The sequence below is a fragment of the Tachyglossus aculeatus genome, chromosome 22 (genome assembly GCF_015852505.1).
Source record: "Tachyglossus aculeatus isolate mTacAcu1 chromosome 22, mTacAcu1.pri, whole genome shotgun sequence".
Taxonomy (NCBI): Eukaryota; Metazoa; Chordata; class Mammalia; order Monotremata; family Tachyglossidae; genus Tachyglossus; species Tachyglossus aculeatus.
Genome location: NC_052087.1, coordinates 14,304,684 through 14,324,118, shown reverse-complemented (window position 1 = coordinate 14,324,118; position 19,435 = coordinate 14,304,684). Strand labels below are relative to the sequence as shown.

General features: G+C 40.1%; 1 protein-coding gene across 1 annotated transcript in view; it reads left to right on the top strand.

Moving 5' to 3' along the window:
• The window catches only part of SLC17A6 (solute carrier family 17 member 6), a 41,937-nt gene that overhangs the window by 5,992 nt on the left and 16,510 nt on the right, over window positions 1-19,435 (top strand). Inside the window, exons 3-6 of the mRNA XM_038764812.1 lie at window positions 2,336-2,454; window positions 15,719-15,833; window positions 17,413-17,500; window positions 17,619-17,705. Of these exons, the coding sequence (XP_038620740.1) occupies window positions 2,336-2,454; window positions 15,719-15,833; window positions 17,413-17,500; window positions 17,619-17,705 (409 nt within the window). The remainder of the gene's footprint in view (window positions 1-2,335; window positions 2,455-15,718; window positions 15,834-17,412; window positions 17,501-17,618; window positions 17,706-19,435) is intronic.

Below are 19,435 nucleotides of genomic sequence, written 5' to 3'. Positions count from 1 at the left end.
CGCTTACTGTGTGCAGAGCACCGTACTAAGCGCTTGGGAAGTACAAGTTGGCAACATATAGAGACGGTTTCTACCCAACAGAGGGCTCACAGTCTAGAAGGGGGAGACAGGCAACAAAATAACACATATTAACAAAATAAAATAAAATAAAATAAATAGGATAGTAGGATAACTGGTATCTACTCCAGCACTTAGCACGGTTCATTTTGGGCCCACAGCGAGTGCTTAATACATATCTGGGTCTTCTCACAGTGACCCAGAGAGGTAATAATCATAATGATGGCATTTGTTAAGCGCTTATTATGTGCAAAACACTGTTCTAAGTACCGGGAGGGGATACACGGTGATCAGGTTGTCCCACGTGGGACTCATGGTTTTAATAATAATAATAATAATAGTAATAATAATAGTATTTATTTATGTGCAAAGCACTGCTCCAAGCACTGGAGAGGTCACAAGGTGATCAGGTTGTCCCACGTGGGGCTCACAATTTTAATACCCATTTTACAGATGAGGTCACTGAGGCACAGAGAAGTTAAGTGACTTGCCCAAAGTCACACAGCTGACAATCCCTTCCCCCACATCCCTTCTCTCCTCCCTCTGCTCTCCCGCTTCCCAATCCTCGACAGTTTCAACGTGCTCAAGAAGGGCATGACGCAATGGTTAGAACGCTGGCCTTGGAGTCAGGTCATGGGTTCAAATCCCGGTTCTGCCACTTGTCTGCTGTGTGACCTTGGACTAGTCACTTCACTTCTCTAGTCCTCCATGCTCTAAAATGGGGATTGAGACCGTGAGCCCCAAGTGGGACAGGGACTGTGTCCGACCCAATTTGCTTGTATCCACCCCAGCGTTCAGTACAGTGTCTGGCACACAGTGAGCGCTTAACAAATACCATAATAATCATTATTTTCAAGGGCTCAGAACCGTTAGCTTCTGTCCCAGGTGTAGACGACAGAGAGGCATCAGGTGTGGACAGCAACCTGTCGAGGGCCAGCTTGTCTTACCCTGTTAATTTCAGCAACAGAACCCATGGGGCTTTTGTCTAATTCTGCACACTATCTATTCTCGAGACTTTATCTCACCCACGTCGGGTTTAATTGTGTATAAACACAATTCAGCGCCCGTACACGAGCTCACACCGTGGGCCGAGTGGCGCGGTTAGCAGATCACTGCGCTAAAAATGAGAGGGCTGGTTAAAATATTAAATATAAGACTGTGGTGTCTGCAGTGCAGAAGCTGAGCTTATAAAAGCTCAGCGAAGCAGCGTGGCTCAATGGAAATCGATCAATCAATCAATCGTATTTATTGAGCGCTTACTGTGTGCAGAGCACTGTACTAAGCGCTTGGGAAGTACAAGTTGGCAACATATACAGACAGTCCCTACCCAACAGTGGGCTCACAGTCTAGAAGGGGGAGACAGAGAACAAAACCAAACATACTAACAAAATAAAATAAATAGAATAGATCTGTACAAGTAAAACAAATAAATAAATAAATAAATAAATGAATAGAGTAATAAATATGTATAAACATATATACATATATACAGGTGCTGTGGGGAAGGGAAGGAGGTAAAATGGGGAGATGGAGAGGGGGACGAGGGGGAGAGGAAGGAAGGGGCTCAGTCTTTGAAGGCCTCCTGGAGGAGGTGAGCTCTCAGTAGGGCCTTGAAGGGAAAGAGCACGGGCTGTGGAGGGGGGTCACGGGTTCAAATCCCGGCTCCGCCCATTGTCTGTTGTGTGACTTTGGGCAAGTCACTTCACTTCCCGTGCCTCAGCGACCTCATCTGTAAAATGGGGATTAAGACTCTGAGCCCCCCGGGGGGCAACCTGATCACCTTGTAACCTCCCCGGCGCTTAGAACAGTGTGAGCCCACTGTAGGGTAGGGACCGTCTCTATATGTTGCCAGCTTGTGCTTCCCAAGCGCTTAGTACAGTGCTCTGCACACAGTAAGCGCTCCATAAATACGATTGATTGATTGATTGATTGATTGTTTTGCACATAGCAAGTGCTTAATAAATGCCGTTATTATTATTATTATTAGAAAATATGAGGGGTGCAGCATCCCCTCTCCCCACCCATATCCTCTGGGAAGTCAATACCTGCCGGGGTCTGCACCCTAACCCTTGTTCTCTCGCTGTGTCTCCCCTCTCCCCTGCCCCACGTGCTGCCCCTGTGCCCCTTTTAGACTGTGAGCCCACTGTTGGGTAGGGACCGTCTCTATACGTGGCCAACCTGTCCTTCCCAAGCGCCTAGTACAGTGCTCTGCACACAGTAAGCGCTCAATAAATACGATTGATTGATTGACTGATTGATCGATTGATTGTGCCCGCAGAAAGCCAAATTCAACTGGGATCCGGAAACGGTGGGAATGATCCACGGTTCCTTCTTCTGGGGCTACATCATCACCCAGATCCCGGGGGGCTACATCGCGTCCCGCCTGGCCGCCAACAGGTAGGGGGGTCGGGGGAGCCGGGAGAGGGAGGAGCTGCCCAGGGGAGGGGGCACATGGCACCCCTCTTTAATGCTGCGCCCCCCCCCCCCCCCCCCCCCCGCCCAAGGCCCGGTAGAAGCCGGGCTCGGGACTCCCCTTCGAGCTCCAAGAAGCCATCTGATCCGCTTTCCCCGACCCCTCTTTCTGGCTTCTCCCCGCTCCCCTCCTTTCCTCCCTCTCGGCTTCCCTTGTCCCCCCCTTCTCCCTCACCCCTTCGGAAAGTCATTTCCCCGGGTTTAGCCCGCAGCCCCTGAGGACCCAGGCGGGGAACTGAAATGGGGCAGAAGGACGGGGCGGAAAGGTTGTTTCGACGGTCATCGGGCCTTGGGGATTCTGTCCAGATTCTCGGTGGTTTCACTCTTTAGAGACGTGTTTGGGCTCTTACTCCTCCTCCTCCTCCTCCTCTCTTTTTCTCTTCCTTCTCGTTTCTCCTCCTCCTCCTTCAGCTCTCTCCTCCTCCTTCTGCTCTCTCCTCCTCTTCTCTCCTCTTTCTTCTCCTTTCTCCTCCTCTTCCTCTCTCTATCTTCTTATCCTCCTCCTCTCTCTTTCTCTTCCTTCTCGTTTCTCCTCCTCCTCCTTCTTCTCTCTCCTCCTCCTTCTGCTCTCTCCTCCTCCTCCCTATCTTCTTCTCTCTCCTCTTTCTTCTCCTTTCTCCTCCTCTTCCTCTCTCTCTATCTTCTTATTCTCCTCCTCCTCTCTCCTCCTTTCTTCTCCTTTCTCCTCTTCCTCTTCCCTCTCTATTTTCTTCTCATCCTCCTCCTTCTCCTTTCTCCTCCTCTTCTTCCCCCCCTCCTCCTCTACTCCTCCTTTCCCTCTTCTTTCTCCTTCCCTTTCTTCTCTTCCACCCCCTAGTCGCTCAGTATCCTTCCACCTGCGCTAAGGAGGATGAACTGTGTCTTCTTCCTCGAAACGTACAACACACATACAGACATATGCACACACTCAAACAAATATTAATACACACTACAGTCGCAGAAACACACACTCCCACACGGACAGATACACACACTCACACACACATACACACACACAACACAACACAACACATACACAAAACACACAGAACTTTCCCTCCTCCCCGAAAAGCCGGTGCAGATGGCGCCGGTTACAGATGGATCTGGAGGGTTGGTTTCTATGGTGTCTGGAAAGATTTCAAGCACCCAGGGTGTGATTCCACCTGTTAATTAGATCCTCTGAGGTTTAGGGAAGACAGAAGGCGTTCAGAGGCAGCCTGGGGGCCAAGTGCTTGGCGCCTGCAGAGGAGGAACGGGTCCTAGTGCCACTCCCCCCTGGGCATCTGGGGTCTCCGAGGAGCCAGCGACTTCCCTTTCCCCTCTCCACCCTCTCATCCCTGCACCCCCGTTCTCCTTCACCACAATCTCGTCTCCGCCTCAAGGCACCACAGGGACCCCAGCAATGGATGACCGCAGGAGCTCAAGAGCAGATCGCGGGGGAGGGGCCTAGTTGGATTTGATTTGTTTGCTTTATTAGAGAGAGAGAAAAATGTTCATTAGGCTTGCAGCCTCCCAGGAGACGGATGAGAAAGCCAGGAGCTGTTCTTGTAACTGCTATTTTAAAGCCTAAGGCCCCTTTTTCTGTCCCTCTGCCTCCCCCCACCCCAACCAACTCCCTTATACAAAACCTAATTTCAATATCCCAGCTTCAAAAAAAAAATAATATTGACACGTTCCTCTTCCTCGTGACACCGGATTCTACAAGTTTCCCAACCTCCATTTCTCTGTCCCACCCAATCTTTTCACGAAAGAGATCATAACGAAGAGATCAAGGGCTTCTGCTTCTGACAGCTCTGCTCTCTCCAGGGTGTGGAACTCCTGGAAATTTACTTGAGGCTTAGCAGGCGGAGGGCACTGATTTCAGTATAGAGTTATCTAGCAGCTAGGAGGCACGGTAGATTTCCACTGTTTCTTTCGGAATATTGTTTCTATATGAGTAATAATGAATGTATGTACACAGCACCAGGTAGTAGAAAACATATGTGACAATTTTCTGGGTTTGACGTAGGCTATTCTTCCAACAGATTTTTGAAATGGGCTCCCAGCTTTGCTCATCTAATGTCTCTGACAAGACCTGAGAGTTTCCAGTGAGGAAGAAAAGATGGAAATTGGTGGCTTTCTGGCCTGTCTATTCTTTGAAGCCTGTTCCCTTCCAGTCACCACTCCCACCTAAAATCCATAGCCACTTCACACCCTCTATTCAAAAAGTGGGGATCTACCTATTTAGAGAGGATTGGAAACATTTTAAGTATGAAGTTTAGTCATAAAGGGAAAGGGAGAGAGATCTCAAAAAAGAAAAGTGACTTTTGATAGAAAGAATTAAAGAGACTTACCCATAGGATAATGAACCCTTATTTACTCTTGCTCATTTCCAATTTCAGATTCTCAGTGGCAGCATTATAAATGCCTTAGTAAAGAATAAAAAATACTTTAAAAGTAATTTTCACTTGGAAATCATTCTATCAATTTTCATGTGTGTACCTCTAAATACAATATACAATATCAAATCAAAATACAATTAGTTAGCAAAGGATGTGTTCAAAGTCTTAACCTTATGTTCTCCAAGTGCTAAAGTGCTTTTTTCCCCTGCCAAACAGGAACCACTGATGGTTTGCCAAGTTTCTCTCTTTTTTCTCCTTTTCTTGGAGATCTATGGAGGGAGCTTTCCTTGTAAAATGGAAGGCATGGCCTTCAGTATAGATCACAGCTCAGATGACAGATGATTGGCTCCAGCTCAAATGCTAATTTATATGATATTTTTTGTCCAAGAGATGTCTGGGCCCCAGGATTGATCACCAATGTGAGTTTCTAAAATGATCATTTCGACCAAAGTTCACCTTCTACTAACAGCTAGATATTCTTACAATGATTGATTTGATGATGAACCTAAATCCAGTCAACAGTTATTTCATAAATGTATAAAATAATACTAGACTGAAGAAAAGCATCCTCTTTTGGATGCTTCCAAAGATGGAGGAAAAATGTTCTGCGTTTGTTTTTACCCACTTGAAAATCCCGTTCAAATTATAAAGTCAATTTTCCATGAACAAGCAACATGTATGAACTCATTCAAAGCTGCTTGTCCCCATATACCTCTAAAATGGAACTCACGACATTTTAGTGAGGCTGCTAGGTACAGATTTTTCTATCTATAGGCCCAAAATGAGCTTTCTTCGGATTGCATTTGCTTTAGAGGCCTCACTTACAAAGCTGAGTGGGAACATAAATTGGGCATAATCCACAAAGGTAAAATTTTGGGTGACTACACCCTCTTATGATAAATTCTTCAGTGAAAAAAATGCAGTAAAAAAGATATAGAAACCAGACTCATATTTACTGGCTGAAGCAAAGCGGTGATGGTAACAACAGCTGTTGGTTTCTTATTTTCCGGGATGATGGGCTAGGAATTTTGAGAAAACAGTGAGCTCAGTTTCTTAAAGGAGAGACCATCTTGCATCACACCCATCTCCACCTGCATTTTAATAGGGGGAAGAGAGAATCTAGCAGAAGCAGTTAGGCTAAAGAATAGTTTTGGGGAATGAGTGAAGAAGCATCAATTCTCAAATATTGCTGGTTTAATTGTATAGCAGTGTATGTACCAAGTTGAGTCTTCAAAGGGATAAGGCTGCTCCTGCCACACATGGAATTTTTTCCATCCAGATTTATTTAGAAATTCAACATTTATATCAAAAATTATATGAAATTATCTTTTTTAAAATATTTAAGCCTTGCAAGAATGTCTGGACTTCTATTCCTTTTCCTTAATGGAAAATGATTAAAGCAGTTGTTCAAAAGTGTACACGAAAAAGATACTTCCTTCAGAAAACCTTATTCTAGATTTAATTGTCATTACATTCCTTGCTGCTTAGCAGCCTCTGACCTTTCCATTTACAACCCAGTATTTGATGCAGCACATTCTTCAAAACTGACTTATGACTTCTCCAAGCAAATCAGATGTAGAAAAACGTACAGCTCAAAAAAATTGAAATGTAAGTTTATGTGAGTCCATTAAAGTTCTCTCATTATAATTACAATACTTAGAAATGCAAGTTGCAGTGTCCATTGTGGTGAAAGTCTTGTAAAGTGTCATATTTCTACATGATTCAATTATTTAATCTTTAATGCAATTCACAATAGAAGTCAATGCCCACAGAAAAATGTTCTAAATCTCATTTTGATGCTTTTAAAAGAGCAGCCTTGAAATGCTATTATTACAGCAGCAATGGCATAGATCCTTCACCTCCCAACAATCCACTGGTATTCATTTGTTATCCATTAAGAAAATGCAGAGTCCCCGGTTTCTAGTGAGTGAAGATTGATTATTTTTTTTTTCTGAAGTCTTGGATCATTTCGTTTTCACACTTATGTAAATATAGGTCAGTTTTCTATTTGCTCTCTTTTTTTTCCAAAGTGCATCTAAATGCTCCTGATTCGAACTTGGCTTGGATATAAAAATGAAATATTTCTTTTCTATGATTGTGAGAAAGAAGTTGAAGTGTAAAACCAGTTGCCAGGTTCGAACCTTCAGTCATTACTTCAACTGACTCACAGTTAACACATTTCTGCATCACACAGTCTGCTAATCCTAACGTCTGTTTTCAATGAATCAGAGTGCCAACCGTAGTCCAAATGAGTGATCACTATATATTTCACCAAAGATCCAGACAAAAAAATCCAAGAATTAGAGAGCTGAGCCTTTTAACAGCCCCAGAGGACCTTAAGATTTATAGCAATAGAGAGCAGGGAAGTCTCTCATGCCTTCCTAGTACTGAGTCATTAAGGATCCCTGACTCTTCCACCTACACGGTAATATTTATCTCTCTTTTTTATTATTTTGCATTTCCTTAAAGGCCATATACAAATAAGAGTGACCTAGACAATGGCTTTATTTGTACCTAGGGAGAATGTGGGTTTTACTGCAAATGCATTGGTTTGTCTGGATGTAGTTCGAGATATTGCAGAGGTCTGAGGATATGTAATTTCTGTCAGGTCAAGAATATACAGTGAGATAATTAACTTGGGAATTTGTGTTTTTCAGCTATTGATTTGACAAGTAAAATGCAGATCCATTTCTGTTGAAGGTCATTTTTTTTCTCAAAGCCAAAAAAAAAAATCAATAGATTTAGATACCAGTTGTCCTCGAGCAAGACGTTAAAATTTTAAACAAATTACAAAAAAATAGCATTTTAGCCTGTAATTTCCCTAACACTTTAAAGTATTTTCACGCTGAACTGTGGAATGATTTTAAGAGATAGAACATTTTATCCAGACAAGATGCTATCATCATCATCATCAATCGTATTTATTGAGCGCTTACTGTGTGCAGAGCACTGTACTAAGCGCTTGGGAAGTACAAGTTGGCAACATATAGAGACAGTCCCTACCCAACAGATGCTATGTGTTTTGTGTTCAAAGTACAAAGGATTACTATTTTTTTTACAAGAAATAAAGCCATTCAACACATCCTTTTAGTTTATTAGGATCATTTCACTGCCAGAACTAATTTAGTGTCACCACAAATTGACACTTTTTTCCATTTAGATTTAGAAATCATTTTTCCCCGAAAGTCCTTAACCTCTAGCGCACAAGCCTTTTATTTGTGAAAAGAATCCAACAAAGACTCCTCGAACAATGCAGCTGGCCTTGAGCTAAGGAGGATTTTTTTTTTCAACTCAGCTCTGGCTTTTCAGGAGTTTGATCTTGGAGGGTGGGGATGGGAAAAGGGGGCGGTTCCAACTCAGCCACCTTTCTGTCTGACAAGTGAAAGCCTCTCCTCCACCCTGCTTGATGCCACCTTATCCTAGGAGAGTGTTGTTAACCATCAGTGTAGCAATCCCTAAAGCTGGCACGTGCCATTCACACCCCCAGCCAGAGCTGCGTGTGCTGCACTATTTGGCTGCAGGGCTGGAGAAGACCAAGGGAGCTGGTGGGGGAAGGGTGGCATCAGGTCATTAGCTGGTGGATTCAGTCTCTCTCTTTCTCTCTCCACCATATGCCACTGCTGAGGCTGCCTATTTTCTCTGTCATGAGCGATGAAGTCATTTTTACAGCTTAATGAGGCATCAAGGGATTTGGGGTTGTGCGTGTGTGTTGTTGTTTTTTTTAATATCAAAGTGGGGCATCAGATGTGGCAAAATGAAATATGGAGGCTCCTGTCTGATTGGATTTAGACAGAGGGGAATCTGTCTGCCCTTATTCACCCTCTGGGAGAGGCTTAACCTCACACCTGGTGTGAGACACACTGGCCCCTATGTACAGCTTCGACTCCAAATGGAAATAGATTGATAGAGTCTGCAAAAAATAGAAGCTCATATTCATGAATGTTCCCATTCCCCTGCCACTTCTCTGAACAAAATCCCAAGGGCCCACCAGCTCAGAGGGGGCAGGAAGGTGTTATGTGTTGTTTGGCTCAAGTGAACATGAATGAGATTTCACGCTAACTCACTAAGCAACACACTGAATATTAATGCTCTGCAATTTGCACTTGCAAATCCCTTTAGAGGAACATACTTTTGATGGTCTCAGAACTAGAGAATTCTACCTGTCTGTTCTATAATTCCAGTACTGTGATCTAGTGTAGTGTGATCTACACATTTTAAAGCCTCACAATCAGTCTAATTATAGAAATCACACCTATCTCAGTGAAATGCAGTTGGAAAATGTTGTAACTTTAGGTTCAGGTGCCTTTATTCTTATGTGCAATGTAGCTCTATATATTTTTACACTTTCCACAGAATCAACAGGTACAGGAACTATAGACAGTTGCCTAGGTCTCTTCTTGCTACTATTTTTAGGGTTCATTAGTCTTGCTGAATTAGTCTTTTCAAAGGAAGCTTTTTCTGTAGCCTGTGATATGTAACAGAAAGAATTGGGTGGAAAACAAAAATTTAAGTGCACTTTCTAATGATTTCGTAGATGACAGGTTTTCATCAATACAGTCATTATTGACAATTATGTTGTTCCACGAACCAATTATTTGCCTGCTTGTGCATAATTCTGGGTACTGTTCCAACTTGGACTAGTCATGTCCGTAACTTGAACTTCTTTTTCTATAGGGAATGCAGGGTTGGACCTGAAATTAAACTAGTTCATCCTCCAGGTGTCAGAAGCATACTGCTCAGATATTCTTGAATTCTTTGCTTGACAAAATTTGCTCATGCAAATTTCCACTTCTTTCCTTGGGGAATTCTCTAGGTTCTCTAAATCTCTCTTCCGGGAAATGTTTACAGACTTGAGGCCTGTTTTCTCCCCACTCCCTCCCTACCCTCCTTTGGACACTTCAATCCCCTTATTTATTGAATCACCTCTTTGTTAAACAGAAGTAAATCCAGACCATAATACTAAAATAAAGAGAAAACCAGGGAAAGGCGCTACCAGAATTCAGTCACCGCTCTAGCAGCATAGCTCAGTGGAAAGCGCCTGGGCTTGGGAGTCAGAGGTCATGAGTTCGAATCCCAGCTCCACCACTTGTCAGCTGTGTGACTTTGGGCAAGTCATTTCACTTCTCTGTGCCTCAGGTCCCTCATCTGTAAAATGGGGATTAAGACTGTGAGCCACACGTGGGACAACCTGATCACCTTGTATCCCCCCAGTGCTTAGAACAGTGCTTTGCACATAGTAAGTGCTTAACAAATACCATCATTATTTATTTATTTATTAGATGAGTCCTTGTCAGAAATGGACACTCACCTCTAATTTTTTCCTGGGATGTAAAGTCATAGTAAAATACACTCAAAGCAAATTCAACTATATTCTACGTTATATAGACTGGTGATAAATGCACAGTGAGATATTTTTAAAATAACCCCAGGTATTTAAGTCAGGCTGCTGTGTTCTGTAATATGTCTTTGCAATTATAATATATGTTAGATTGACCATAGTTTTTCTGTTGAAAATGGGCCACTGAGTCACTGTCCCTGTTTTCCCCTCTCCCTTGGCCATATAATAAGAATAGCAGACAAGGAAAGATATATTGACAACAAAAGGAAAAATATCTCTGAGAAATCTGGAATACCCAAATTAGAAGAATTTGGTGAGATAGATGGGAGATACATATATTGAGCATGCTCCAGTCTGGATGAGAAAGCTTGACGATTTAAAGGGAGTAAGTAGAAAGCAGTGAAAGTCAGTGCAAGTCAGGCTGACTAGTTTCAACAGGGTGTGATATTTAAATCTAAGCCTAAGATATTTAGATATTTTAATAAAATTGCCAGGACAGCCTAACCAAATCTGTTGCTATTCTGACTACACTGGAATATAGTCAGCCTCCAAAAAGCAAAGGAGAAAGCACTTCAAGAAGGATTCCAGAAATTAATTGAGAGGTAAAATATCATGAGCTCTGTAGTTGAAGCTAGACTTACACTGGGAGTGAGCAAACAAAATTAATGAAGCTATGTCTAGTTGGACAAGTTGATCATTACTGATTCTCATCATTGAGAATCAGTAGCTTGCTAAGAACAGATTTTACTTACTCTTTCTCTTACTCTTTCTTCCTAACTCCCTTCTCTCTCCCATCTCTCCTCTTTCTCCTCTCTATTGCTCTCCTTTTCTTTTAGCTTTTCTCTTCTTTCTCTTTACTCTTCCCTCACTTCTCTCTCATAATAATAACAACAATAATAATAATAATAATAATAATAATTTGGGTATTTGTTAAACTCTATGTGCCAGGCACTGTGCTAAATGCTGGGGTGAATACAAGCAAATCGGGTTGTCCTTTTCTAAGATGGTAAGCATGAAAAAACCTCTAATTGTAGATATGGTTTGAAGCTCAGAAATCCCTCTTAGAATGTATCAGACTAAATCAAGTTTTAGAGATCAGGAGGCTGACATAAATGTTAAAGATATGCTCCCCTACTTCTAAAAATGCCATGCTAAAGCAAAATAACTGGCAAAAGAACATAACAGCCAACTATATTAAACTAAAGACAATTCATAGTCCATGCAATTTTACCAATTGATCCAAACCTAAAAACTGAACCTGAGAGAGAGGGATTGAGAGGGTATCTTATCTGGGCAGTTGGGTTGAATGATTTCAGAATATTTTCCAATGTTGTTTGGAGGAGTTAAGCATGAGGTTAAAGTGGGACATATACTTGAACTCATCCACCAATTCAAGTGAGGATTAATCCACAGGAGCATTGAGAATCTCACACTGTGCTGTCAATCAGATAATTACTTTGAAACACCTATGCAAGGTTGTAATTCAGTCTGTAGCTCTGAGTTCACTGGAAAGTGCAAACTAGGTAAATCAATAGTTAAAAGTGATACTGTAGAGAGCAGATGTATCTTCGTTAAACAGAAGAACAGAATAAATTAATATACTGGAGAGGTCATTGGGGCAAGAAAGGTGAACAAGATAAATATATAGGATTAAAATGGACCCTAGAAATATTACAAGTCAATTCATCATTGATTTCAACTAAGTATTCAGAAGGGTATATTTATTTTTAATACTGCTTTTAATTTTCATTTATTTTTACTTGTTTTTTTCAAACCATGGATTTTAGGCTGAATATTAGACCATGTATTAAGAGACTAATGGATGTCATTTCAGAATTTCACTACTTTATATCTCCACAGTGATGAGTACAGTGCTTGGAACATTGAAAGTGCTTAACAAATACCACAGTTATTATTATTATTATTTTTATTGTTATGATCTCCATCTGGGTCACTGACAAATGCTCTCATTAGCTCAAATACAGCTTTTAGGCAAGTGATTTGTTGGATAGAAGCAGGAAATGGAGCAAGAAAGAGGACAAGAAGGTGGTGAGAGGAACAGATAGAAGAACAATGGAACAGCAGAGGAGAGAGCAGGGAAGGAAAAGGACTATACACTGAATAGGACTGGCTCAAATATTGAGGCAGGGTTGAAAGGACTGTCCCGAGCATTTCACATTATGTCATCATGTCATACAGCATAAACATGGAATATAATATAGTGGCATTATATGTAACATTTTTGATAAAGGGAGACTTTTTTCCCAGTAGGCCCTGCTTCCCTGGTGCCCATTTCTATCATCATCATCATCATCATCAATCGTATTTATTGAGCGCTTACTGTGTGCAGAGCACTGTACTAAGCGCTTGGGAAGTACAAATTGGCAACATATAGAGACAGTTCCTACCCAACAGTGGGCTCACAGTCTAAAAGGGGGAGACAAAACCAAACATACTAACAAAATAAAATAAATAGAATAGATATGTACAAGTAAAATAAATAAATAAATAAATAGAGTAATATATATGTACAAACATATATACATATATACAGGTGCTGTGGGGAAGGGAAGGAGGTAAGATGAGGGGATGGAGAGGGGGACGAGGGGGAATAATAATAATTTTGGTATTTGTTAAGCGCTTACTATGTGCAAGCACTGTTCTAAGCGCTGGGGAGGATACAAGGTGATCAGGTTGTCCCACGTGGGGCTCACAGTCTTCATCCCCATTTTACAGATGAGGTAACTGAGGCCCAGAAAAGTGAAGTGACTTGCCCAAAGTCACACAGTGGAGCCGGGATTTGAACCCATGACCTCTGACTCCAAAGCCTGGGCTCTTTTCCACTGAGCCACGCTGCACGCTGCCATTTCTAGAGCAAGTGTCCATGATCCTGAGTTGTGCCCCACTAACAGATCACTGTCATCCCTTCACTGGAAGAAGCTGCATGCCTGCCATCTTTAGAAGGTCCAGCACTGCTGGCTTACCTGCAACCTGACCCTGGGAGCCTAGAACCACAAGAAAATGGGGCAGAGAGTTTGGGGGGTGAGGGGAGAGAAAGCAGAGCCAGCCACTGGGGAATGATTCACCTGGTGAGGGACAACTTCTACTGAAGCAACCACATAGGTGATGTCCTGCTAGATTGAAAAAATCCTTGAGGGCAGGGACCAGGAATAACTCTATTGTACTCTCCCATGTTCTTAGTACAATCCTTGGCATAGAATTATTGCTAAATAAATATGATTGAATGATAAGGAAAGGGACGAGTGCTGAAATAAGTGCAGGAGTAGGAACAAGCGCACTGGGCCGAGCCAGGCATTTCACAAGATTATTCACAGATATTTCAGATACTACATCTCCTCCTCAAAAGGAATATTAATATTCTGAAATATTTGTGAATAAGCAAAAGCAGGATGGAGAATTCTGAGGTCATTTCCAAATCCACATGATCTATATAGCTAGTTAGATAGCTAGATACATATATATATATATAAGATAATAGTGTTTCAGTATGGTTTCAAAATAACTGCAATATACGAGTCAATTTTGATAATACAAGTATTTCATTCTTCAGATATTGATTTGAAAAACAAATTTATATTTGTTTTATATACTGTAGAGTCTAGAATCTAAACTGAAAGCTCATTATGGGCATGGATTGTGTCTACCAACCCTGTTATATTGGACTCTCACAGGTGCTTAGTGAGTGTATGCTCTGCATACAGTAAACACTTAATAAATATGATTGAAATGTGGGTGATCACAGGAAAATTAAAGATCTGGAGTTGGACAATGATCATAAATAGTTATTGAAAAGAAGTCATTGACCTTTCTGGTTAAAACCTCATTAATAAAAAAATTAATAAAATTATTTCAAAGAAAGGCAACATCTAAAAGCATCATGACAATGTTACTAAACTGGTAACTTTGAGAACTACAACCTTAAAGGAAGTGATGCTTATCTTAGTTTTTAATAGAGTGGAAATGACATTTGTTAGGTGATGACCAGAATTTACATGTGACAGGATAATTTGTAGTTGTAAATTTAAGAATGGATGAAAATCCATCTCTGTGAAGCTTAAATAATGAGAGCAACCACAAAGCATATTGGAAAGGAGAATTCATTCCTTGGTCAGAACACTTGGATTACCAGAGCAATGAAAAATTCATAGGAGACATTTTGATAAAAAGCTCTGTATATTTTCTACCTCAGCTTGTTCACCTGCAGAATAGAGCATGAGTTTACTTGGAGGTGTGCTTATGAAGAAAGACAGATTAGTTAATTGTTAATGTGCAAGGAAACTAGTTGTCCCTAAAAATAACAGATGCATTCTATTAAAAGGACTATCAAGCTTTTAACTGCCCTATTTCTTATATAAATTTTAGTACTGTGGCTAAAATCCTGAAGGATATTAGAATAGACCCAGTTGTTTTTAATTGTCATGAATGATGTGACTTTATCTCTGTGATTTGGCAGTCAGTCTCCTACTTTTTAGAGAATCTTATGCACCAGGCTTATAGGGAAAAGTGCTTTTGCATTTTTTCTAAAGAGTGAGAAAGGGCTTAGCTATAATCAGCATTTTGTAGGTCTTGTGGTAGATAGGAAAACAAAAAATAGTATTCATATTGTTAAAAAAGTTCTAAAGTCTGAGCAAAGTGTTTAGGAAATCAAACTTACAATTCAGGCCAATTATTTTTTGATGAGTTTGCTGCAGCTTATACAAATTCAAAAGGAAGATGAGCAGTGTGAAATAAAGAAAATGGATTATGTGACCCTTCAACTAAACAATGACATGCCTATGAGTTTATGTGAATGTATATGAGGCAAACTTTATGGGATGAAGCCTCTTCCTTTTCAGCAATTCAGAATGCCATTTTTCAAAGTTCTGAAGCAGTTATTCTGAAATGCAGGATTCTGTAATTCTCTCCTTAAATAGTTGCATGTTAATGGCCCTATTAGTAAAAAAAATTAGGTGTTTTTTTCCAGTAATCAATCACTGATAAACCCTAAATCTTATTCTTTGAGTTGGAGTCAGTCACCCCCGCCCAGTGTTCACAGTGTGTTTTTTTCAGGCCCCTTGTTACAAAGTAAATCATGAAAGCATTGTCACTTAGGCATTCCACAATTAGGAAGTATATTTTTTACACATTTTGGACTCTGCTGTAAAATTGTTTTGCGATATCAAAAATATTTTTGAACCAACAAGAAACTGTTTTAGCTTCTCTTCTTCCAATCACCTCCTTCCCAATTGTTCAATTATATACAATATCGAATGTTGTTTCATTTATTTGTATTTTTTAAATAAACATCAGTCAATACTCTGTATTATAATTGAGATCATTAACATTTTCTTCCTTGTCTAAAAAAATACATCTTGGGAAAGCATTTCCTTCTTTAAGTGTCTCTGATGTGAGGAACTGACTTACCATTTATTTTAAAAACTGATTTACTTTAGACATTGTTGTACTTTTTTTACTCTTTTTTCTGTTACAGGGTTTTTGGGGCAGCTATACTCCTCACTTCTACTCTCAATATGCTAATTCCCTCGGCAGCCAGAGTGCATTATGGGTGTGTCATCTTTGTTAGGATCTTGCAGGGACTTGTCGAGGTATGGAACTGAAGATTCATATTCCTCTAAGCTTGTACATTATAACCAGCAAGTTTTCTGGTTATATAGCAAAGTTTCTGCCATTAATGAAGATCTATTCAAGTGTTGTAATGGAATGACGCAATTTCCTAGATTAGTAAATACAGGAAACTGCTAGTCAGAATGTTAAGTGAATGCAGTTTAGCAGGGTTTAGCACCTATTGTAAATGTAATGCCCCTGTGGAATACTTAGTCATTTTGGACCAATGATTATCTTCAAAAAAACCCAAGATAATATATGTACTTGCAGTGTATTTTGGTGAGAATGTTTTCATAATTACACTGATTTTTTTCTTCTCATTCCTAAGGGAGAAAGTTTTCAGTCGGTATCTTTATTTTTCCTTCATTACAGATGAAATGAAAGTCATGACTGAAAGACAATCTTTTCTTGTCTGAATTGATTCTCTTATATTTACTCCAGAATTTATCACAGTGCTTTTTACAAAGATCAGTGAATACTAAAACTACGCAGTTTGCTAAAAAAATAGTAGTCAACAACAAGGCAGAATTGAGCAATGCCTTTGCTTCCTAGACAAATTAAAGAATAAGAGTTAACAATGGCTAGAAGGGAGATTTAAAGAGACTAGGAAAAACACATGAGGGTTGCTTAAAATTAGTTATAATATTTAACACTGAGCTCACTTGGCTGTTTATAGGGACTAGGGATGTTATTAAGACCCTTTCTCTACTGGGGTTTTGAAATGCAGAATTGAAAAATGTGAACTTATCTTTTTTAACCTGGTACGAATGAAATTTGAGGTCTTTATAGGAATGCAGAGGGAGGAATTTGTTTTATAACTCTATTAATGTGCCCTATCCTCTTGAAAAATCTTGGATAAAAGCCTATAAAATAGCATTTTGTAGGGTGGGCATATTGCTGAGGCAGCAGATCTTATTATATTTTCTATTGATTTGAGACCTTCTGTAGATCTTTAGTAGGAAGGTATCTCTTGAAATGATCTCTCCAGATCACCTTCTCCAAGCAGATATATTTCTAAACCATCTTTGGTAGAAGATTGTCTATTACCTTTTAAAAGATCTCTTAGGATGGTGACACTTCGGTAGCGAACTCCAGTCCTTATTGTCGAGTTGTTGTTTTTAAGTTAGATAATTACTTCAGCATTTATCACAATGCTTTTTAACTAAATCAGTGAATAATAAAACTACCTAGTTTGCTAAAAAAAAAAACAGTAGCCTAAGCAAGGCAGAATTTAGCAATTCCCCTGCTTCCTAGACAAAATAAAGAATGAGTCAACACGAGTTGTTTTTATGTTACATAACTTACTCTTTCTCCAAATGAAGTCCGTAGTCTCTTGTTCTTGCTTTCATGAAAATTAAGACTAACTGGTTAGCATTTTTCTAAAAAGCCCTTTTCTAACTATTTATATACTCATAGTCAGTGATTATCATTCCTGTTTCCTTAACCTTTCTCAGAGATTCTTTTGGAATCTCTCTGTAACAGAAAGGAAAAAAGAGATGTCTTATTTTCTGATCTCTCATTGCTCTGAACACATTAACCACTGAAATCCCCAACCCTCAGGGAGTCACCTACCCAGCCTGCCATGGGATATGGAGTAAGTGGGCCCCTCCTTTAGAAAGAAGTAGACTGGCAACTACTTCCTTTTGTGGTAAGTAACATCCATTTTGTACTCTTCTCAAATATAATTGGTGAGGGGGGAGGGGATACAAAAATAGGCTTCCATTTTCAATTGTTTTCCCACTTTTCTCTTTTTTTTTTTTTTGTAGGTTCCTATGCAGGTGCTGTCATTGCAATGCCTTTAGCTGGGATTTTAGTGCAATATACGGGATGGTCTTCTGTATTTTATGTATATGGTATGTTATATTTTTAGTTCATTTATTGACATGCTTTCTCCACACTGAGAGTAGATTTCATAAAATTGGCTGAAAGGAAACAAAAATATGCAAATTGTAGAAAGAAGTGGCAAGGAAAATGAAAGACGCAATCAAATTAAACATTTTACATAGGAGCTCTTATGAGCTTTATATCCCATTGTGAGTGCTAATTGTCTAGATAGTAATATTGTCTAAAGGCACATACATTTTAGGTTGTTGGAAAAATCAGAGTTACTGACTGTACATTGTTGGAAATAATTACAAAAATAGAACTCAGGATCTGAGTCAAAACGTGCTCTGAAAGGTCACAAAATACTCTGCACTGATTGATCAGAATGTTCAGGAGCTGAACTCAGACTCCAAAAATTAGAATTTTAGATTCCACATATTCCAATTTTGAAGTCTAGATTAATGCCTAATTTGATGTCAAAAATAGAAGAGGTCTTTATTTATTCAAATTAAGAAAAAGGAAGGCCTTCAAAAATATTGAAATGAGTTCTCAAGGAGGATGAAGTGAGGAAAAGATTGGAAAGATCAGTTATCTGAACTCAAGAGTTAATGATTCTAGTTGGCCTCTGGATTATCCAGTGAAAAGCTCTATTCCTTTTGTGAAAAGGCAAAGAACCTAGTAATTGAGACGATTTGCAAGATCCAAAATGATAAAATTTATTACCAGTCATTTAGACTAAAAAATTATTTTGGAAAAATTGTAGTTAACATTAGCACATTCAGGAGATATTTTGGTACTACAATCATAGTCACTGCTGTTCATTTTTCATGTTTTCCATCAAATCAGATCAACAGAATATGCTAAATTTAATCTGACACCTGTTTACCAAGCAGGAGTATTTTTAAACCTCACTTTAGGACTGGCACTCTTTTCCAGATTTGTTCTTTCCTTCCACTGAATCCAGTATTTCCTGCATGAGACATTAGCTCAGTGATAAGAGGTGATGAGTGGGAGACTCGGCCCTCAGACCCAAAAGCTAAGAAGGAATTGAAGCAATCCCCACACTCGAGAGCAGTGGGATAGTTCATGCAAACTGAACAAACTTACATCATTTTCAGAAATGCCCCTGACTGACTCACATGGATGAAAGTGAGATGCACCAGAATGCAAATAATTTCACGATAATAAAAGTTAGGATCCTTGAGTAAATAATTCTTATCTCTCCCTATAATGGTATTGTCATGAGGCCATCTCTCACCATCAGGCATTTACTCTATAATGATGATGATGATGGCATTTATTAAGCGCTTACTATGTGCAAAGCACTGTTCTAAGCGCTGGGGAGGTTACAAGGTGATCAGGTTGTCCCACGGGGGGCTCACAGTCTTAATCACCATTTTACAGATGAGGTAACTGGGGCACAGAGAAGTTGAGTGACTTGCCCAAAGTCACACAGCTGACAAGTGGTGGAGCCGGGATTTGAACCCATGACCTCTGACTCCAAAGCCCATGCTCTTTCCACTGAGCCATGCTGCTTCTCAAGTCTGTTCCTGGTCTTGTCAGGCCTCTCCCTACAGGTTCATCCCCATCTAACACCATCAGGCAATTATTCTATAAACCCAACCCTGGTCCTGTCAGGCACCTATCCTATAGGTCCATCCCTGGGGATATACCTCCTCCTATTGTCCCACAGGCACTCAATGACAAGTCAAATCACAGTGAAATGAAACCACCACTATATATAGTGGAAAGATTTATA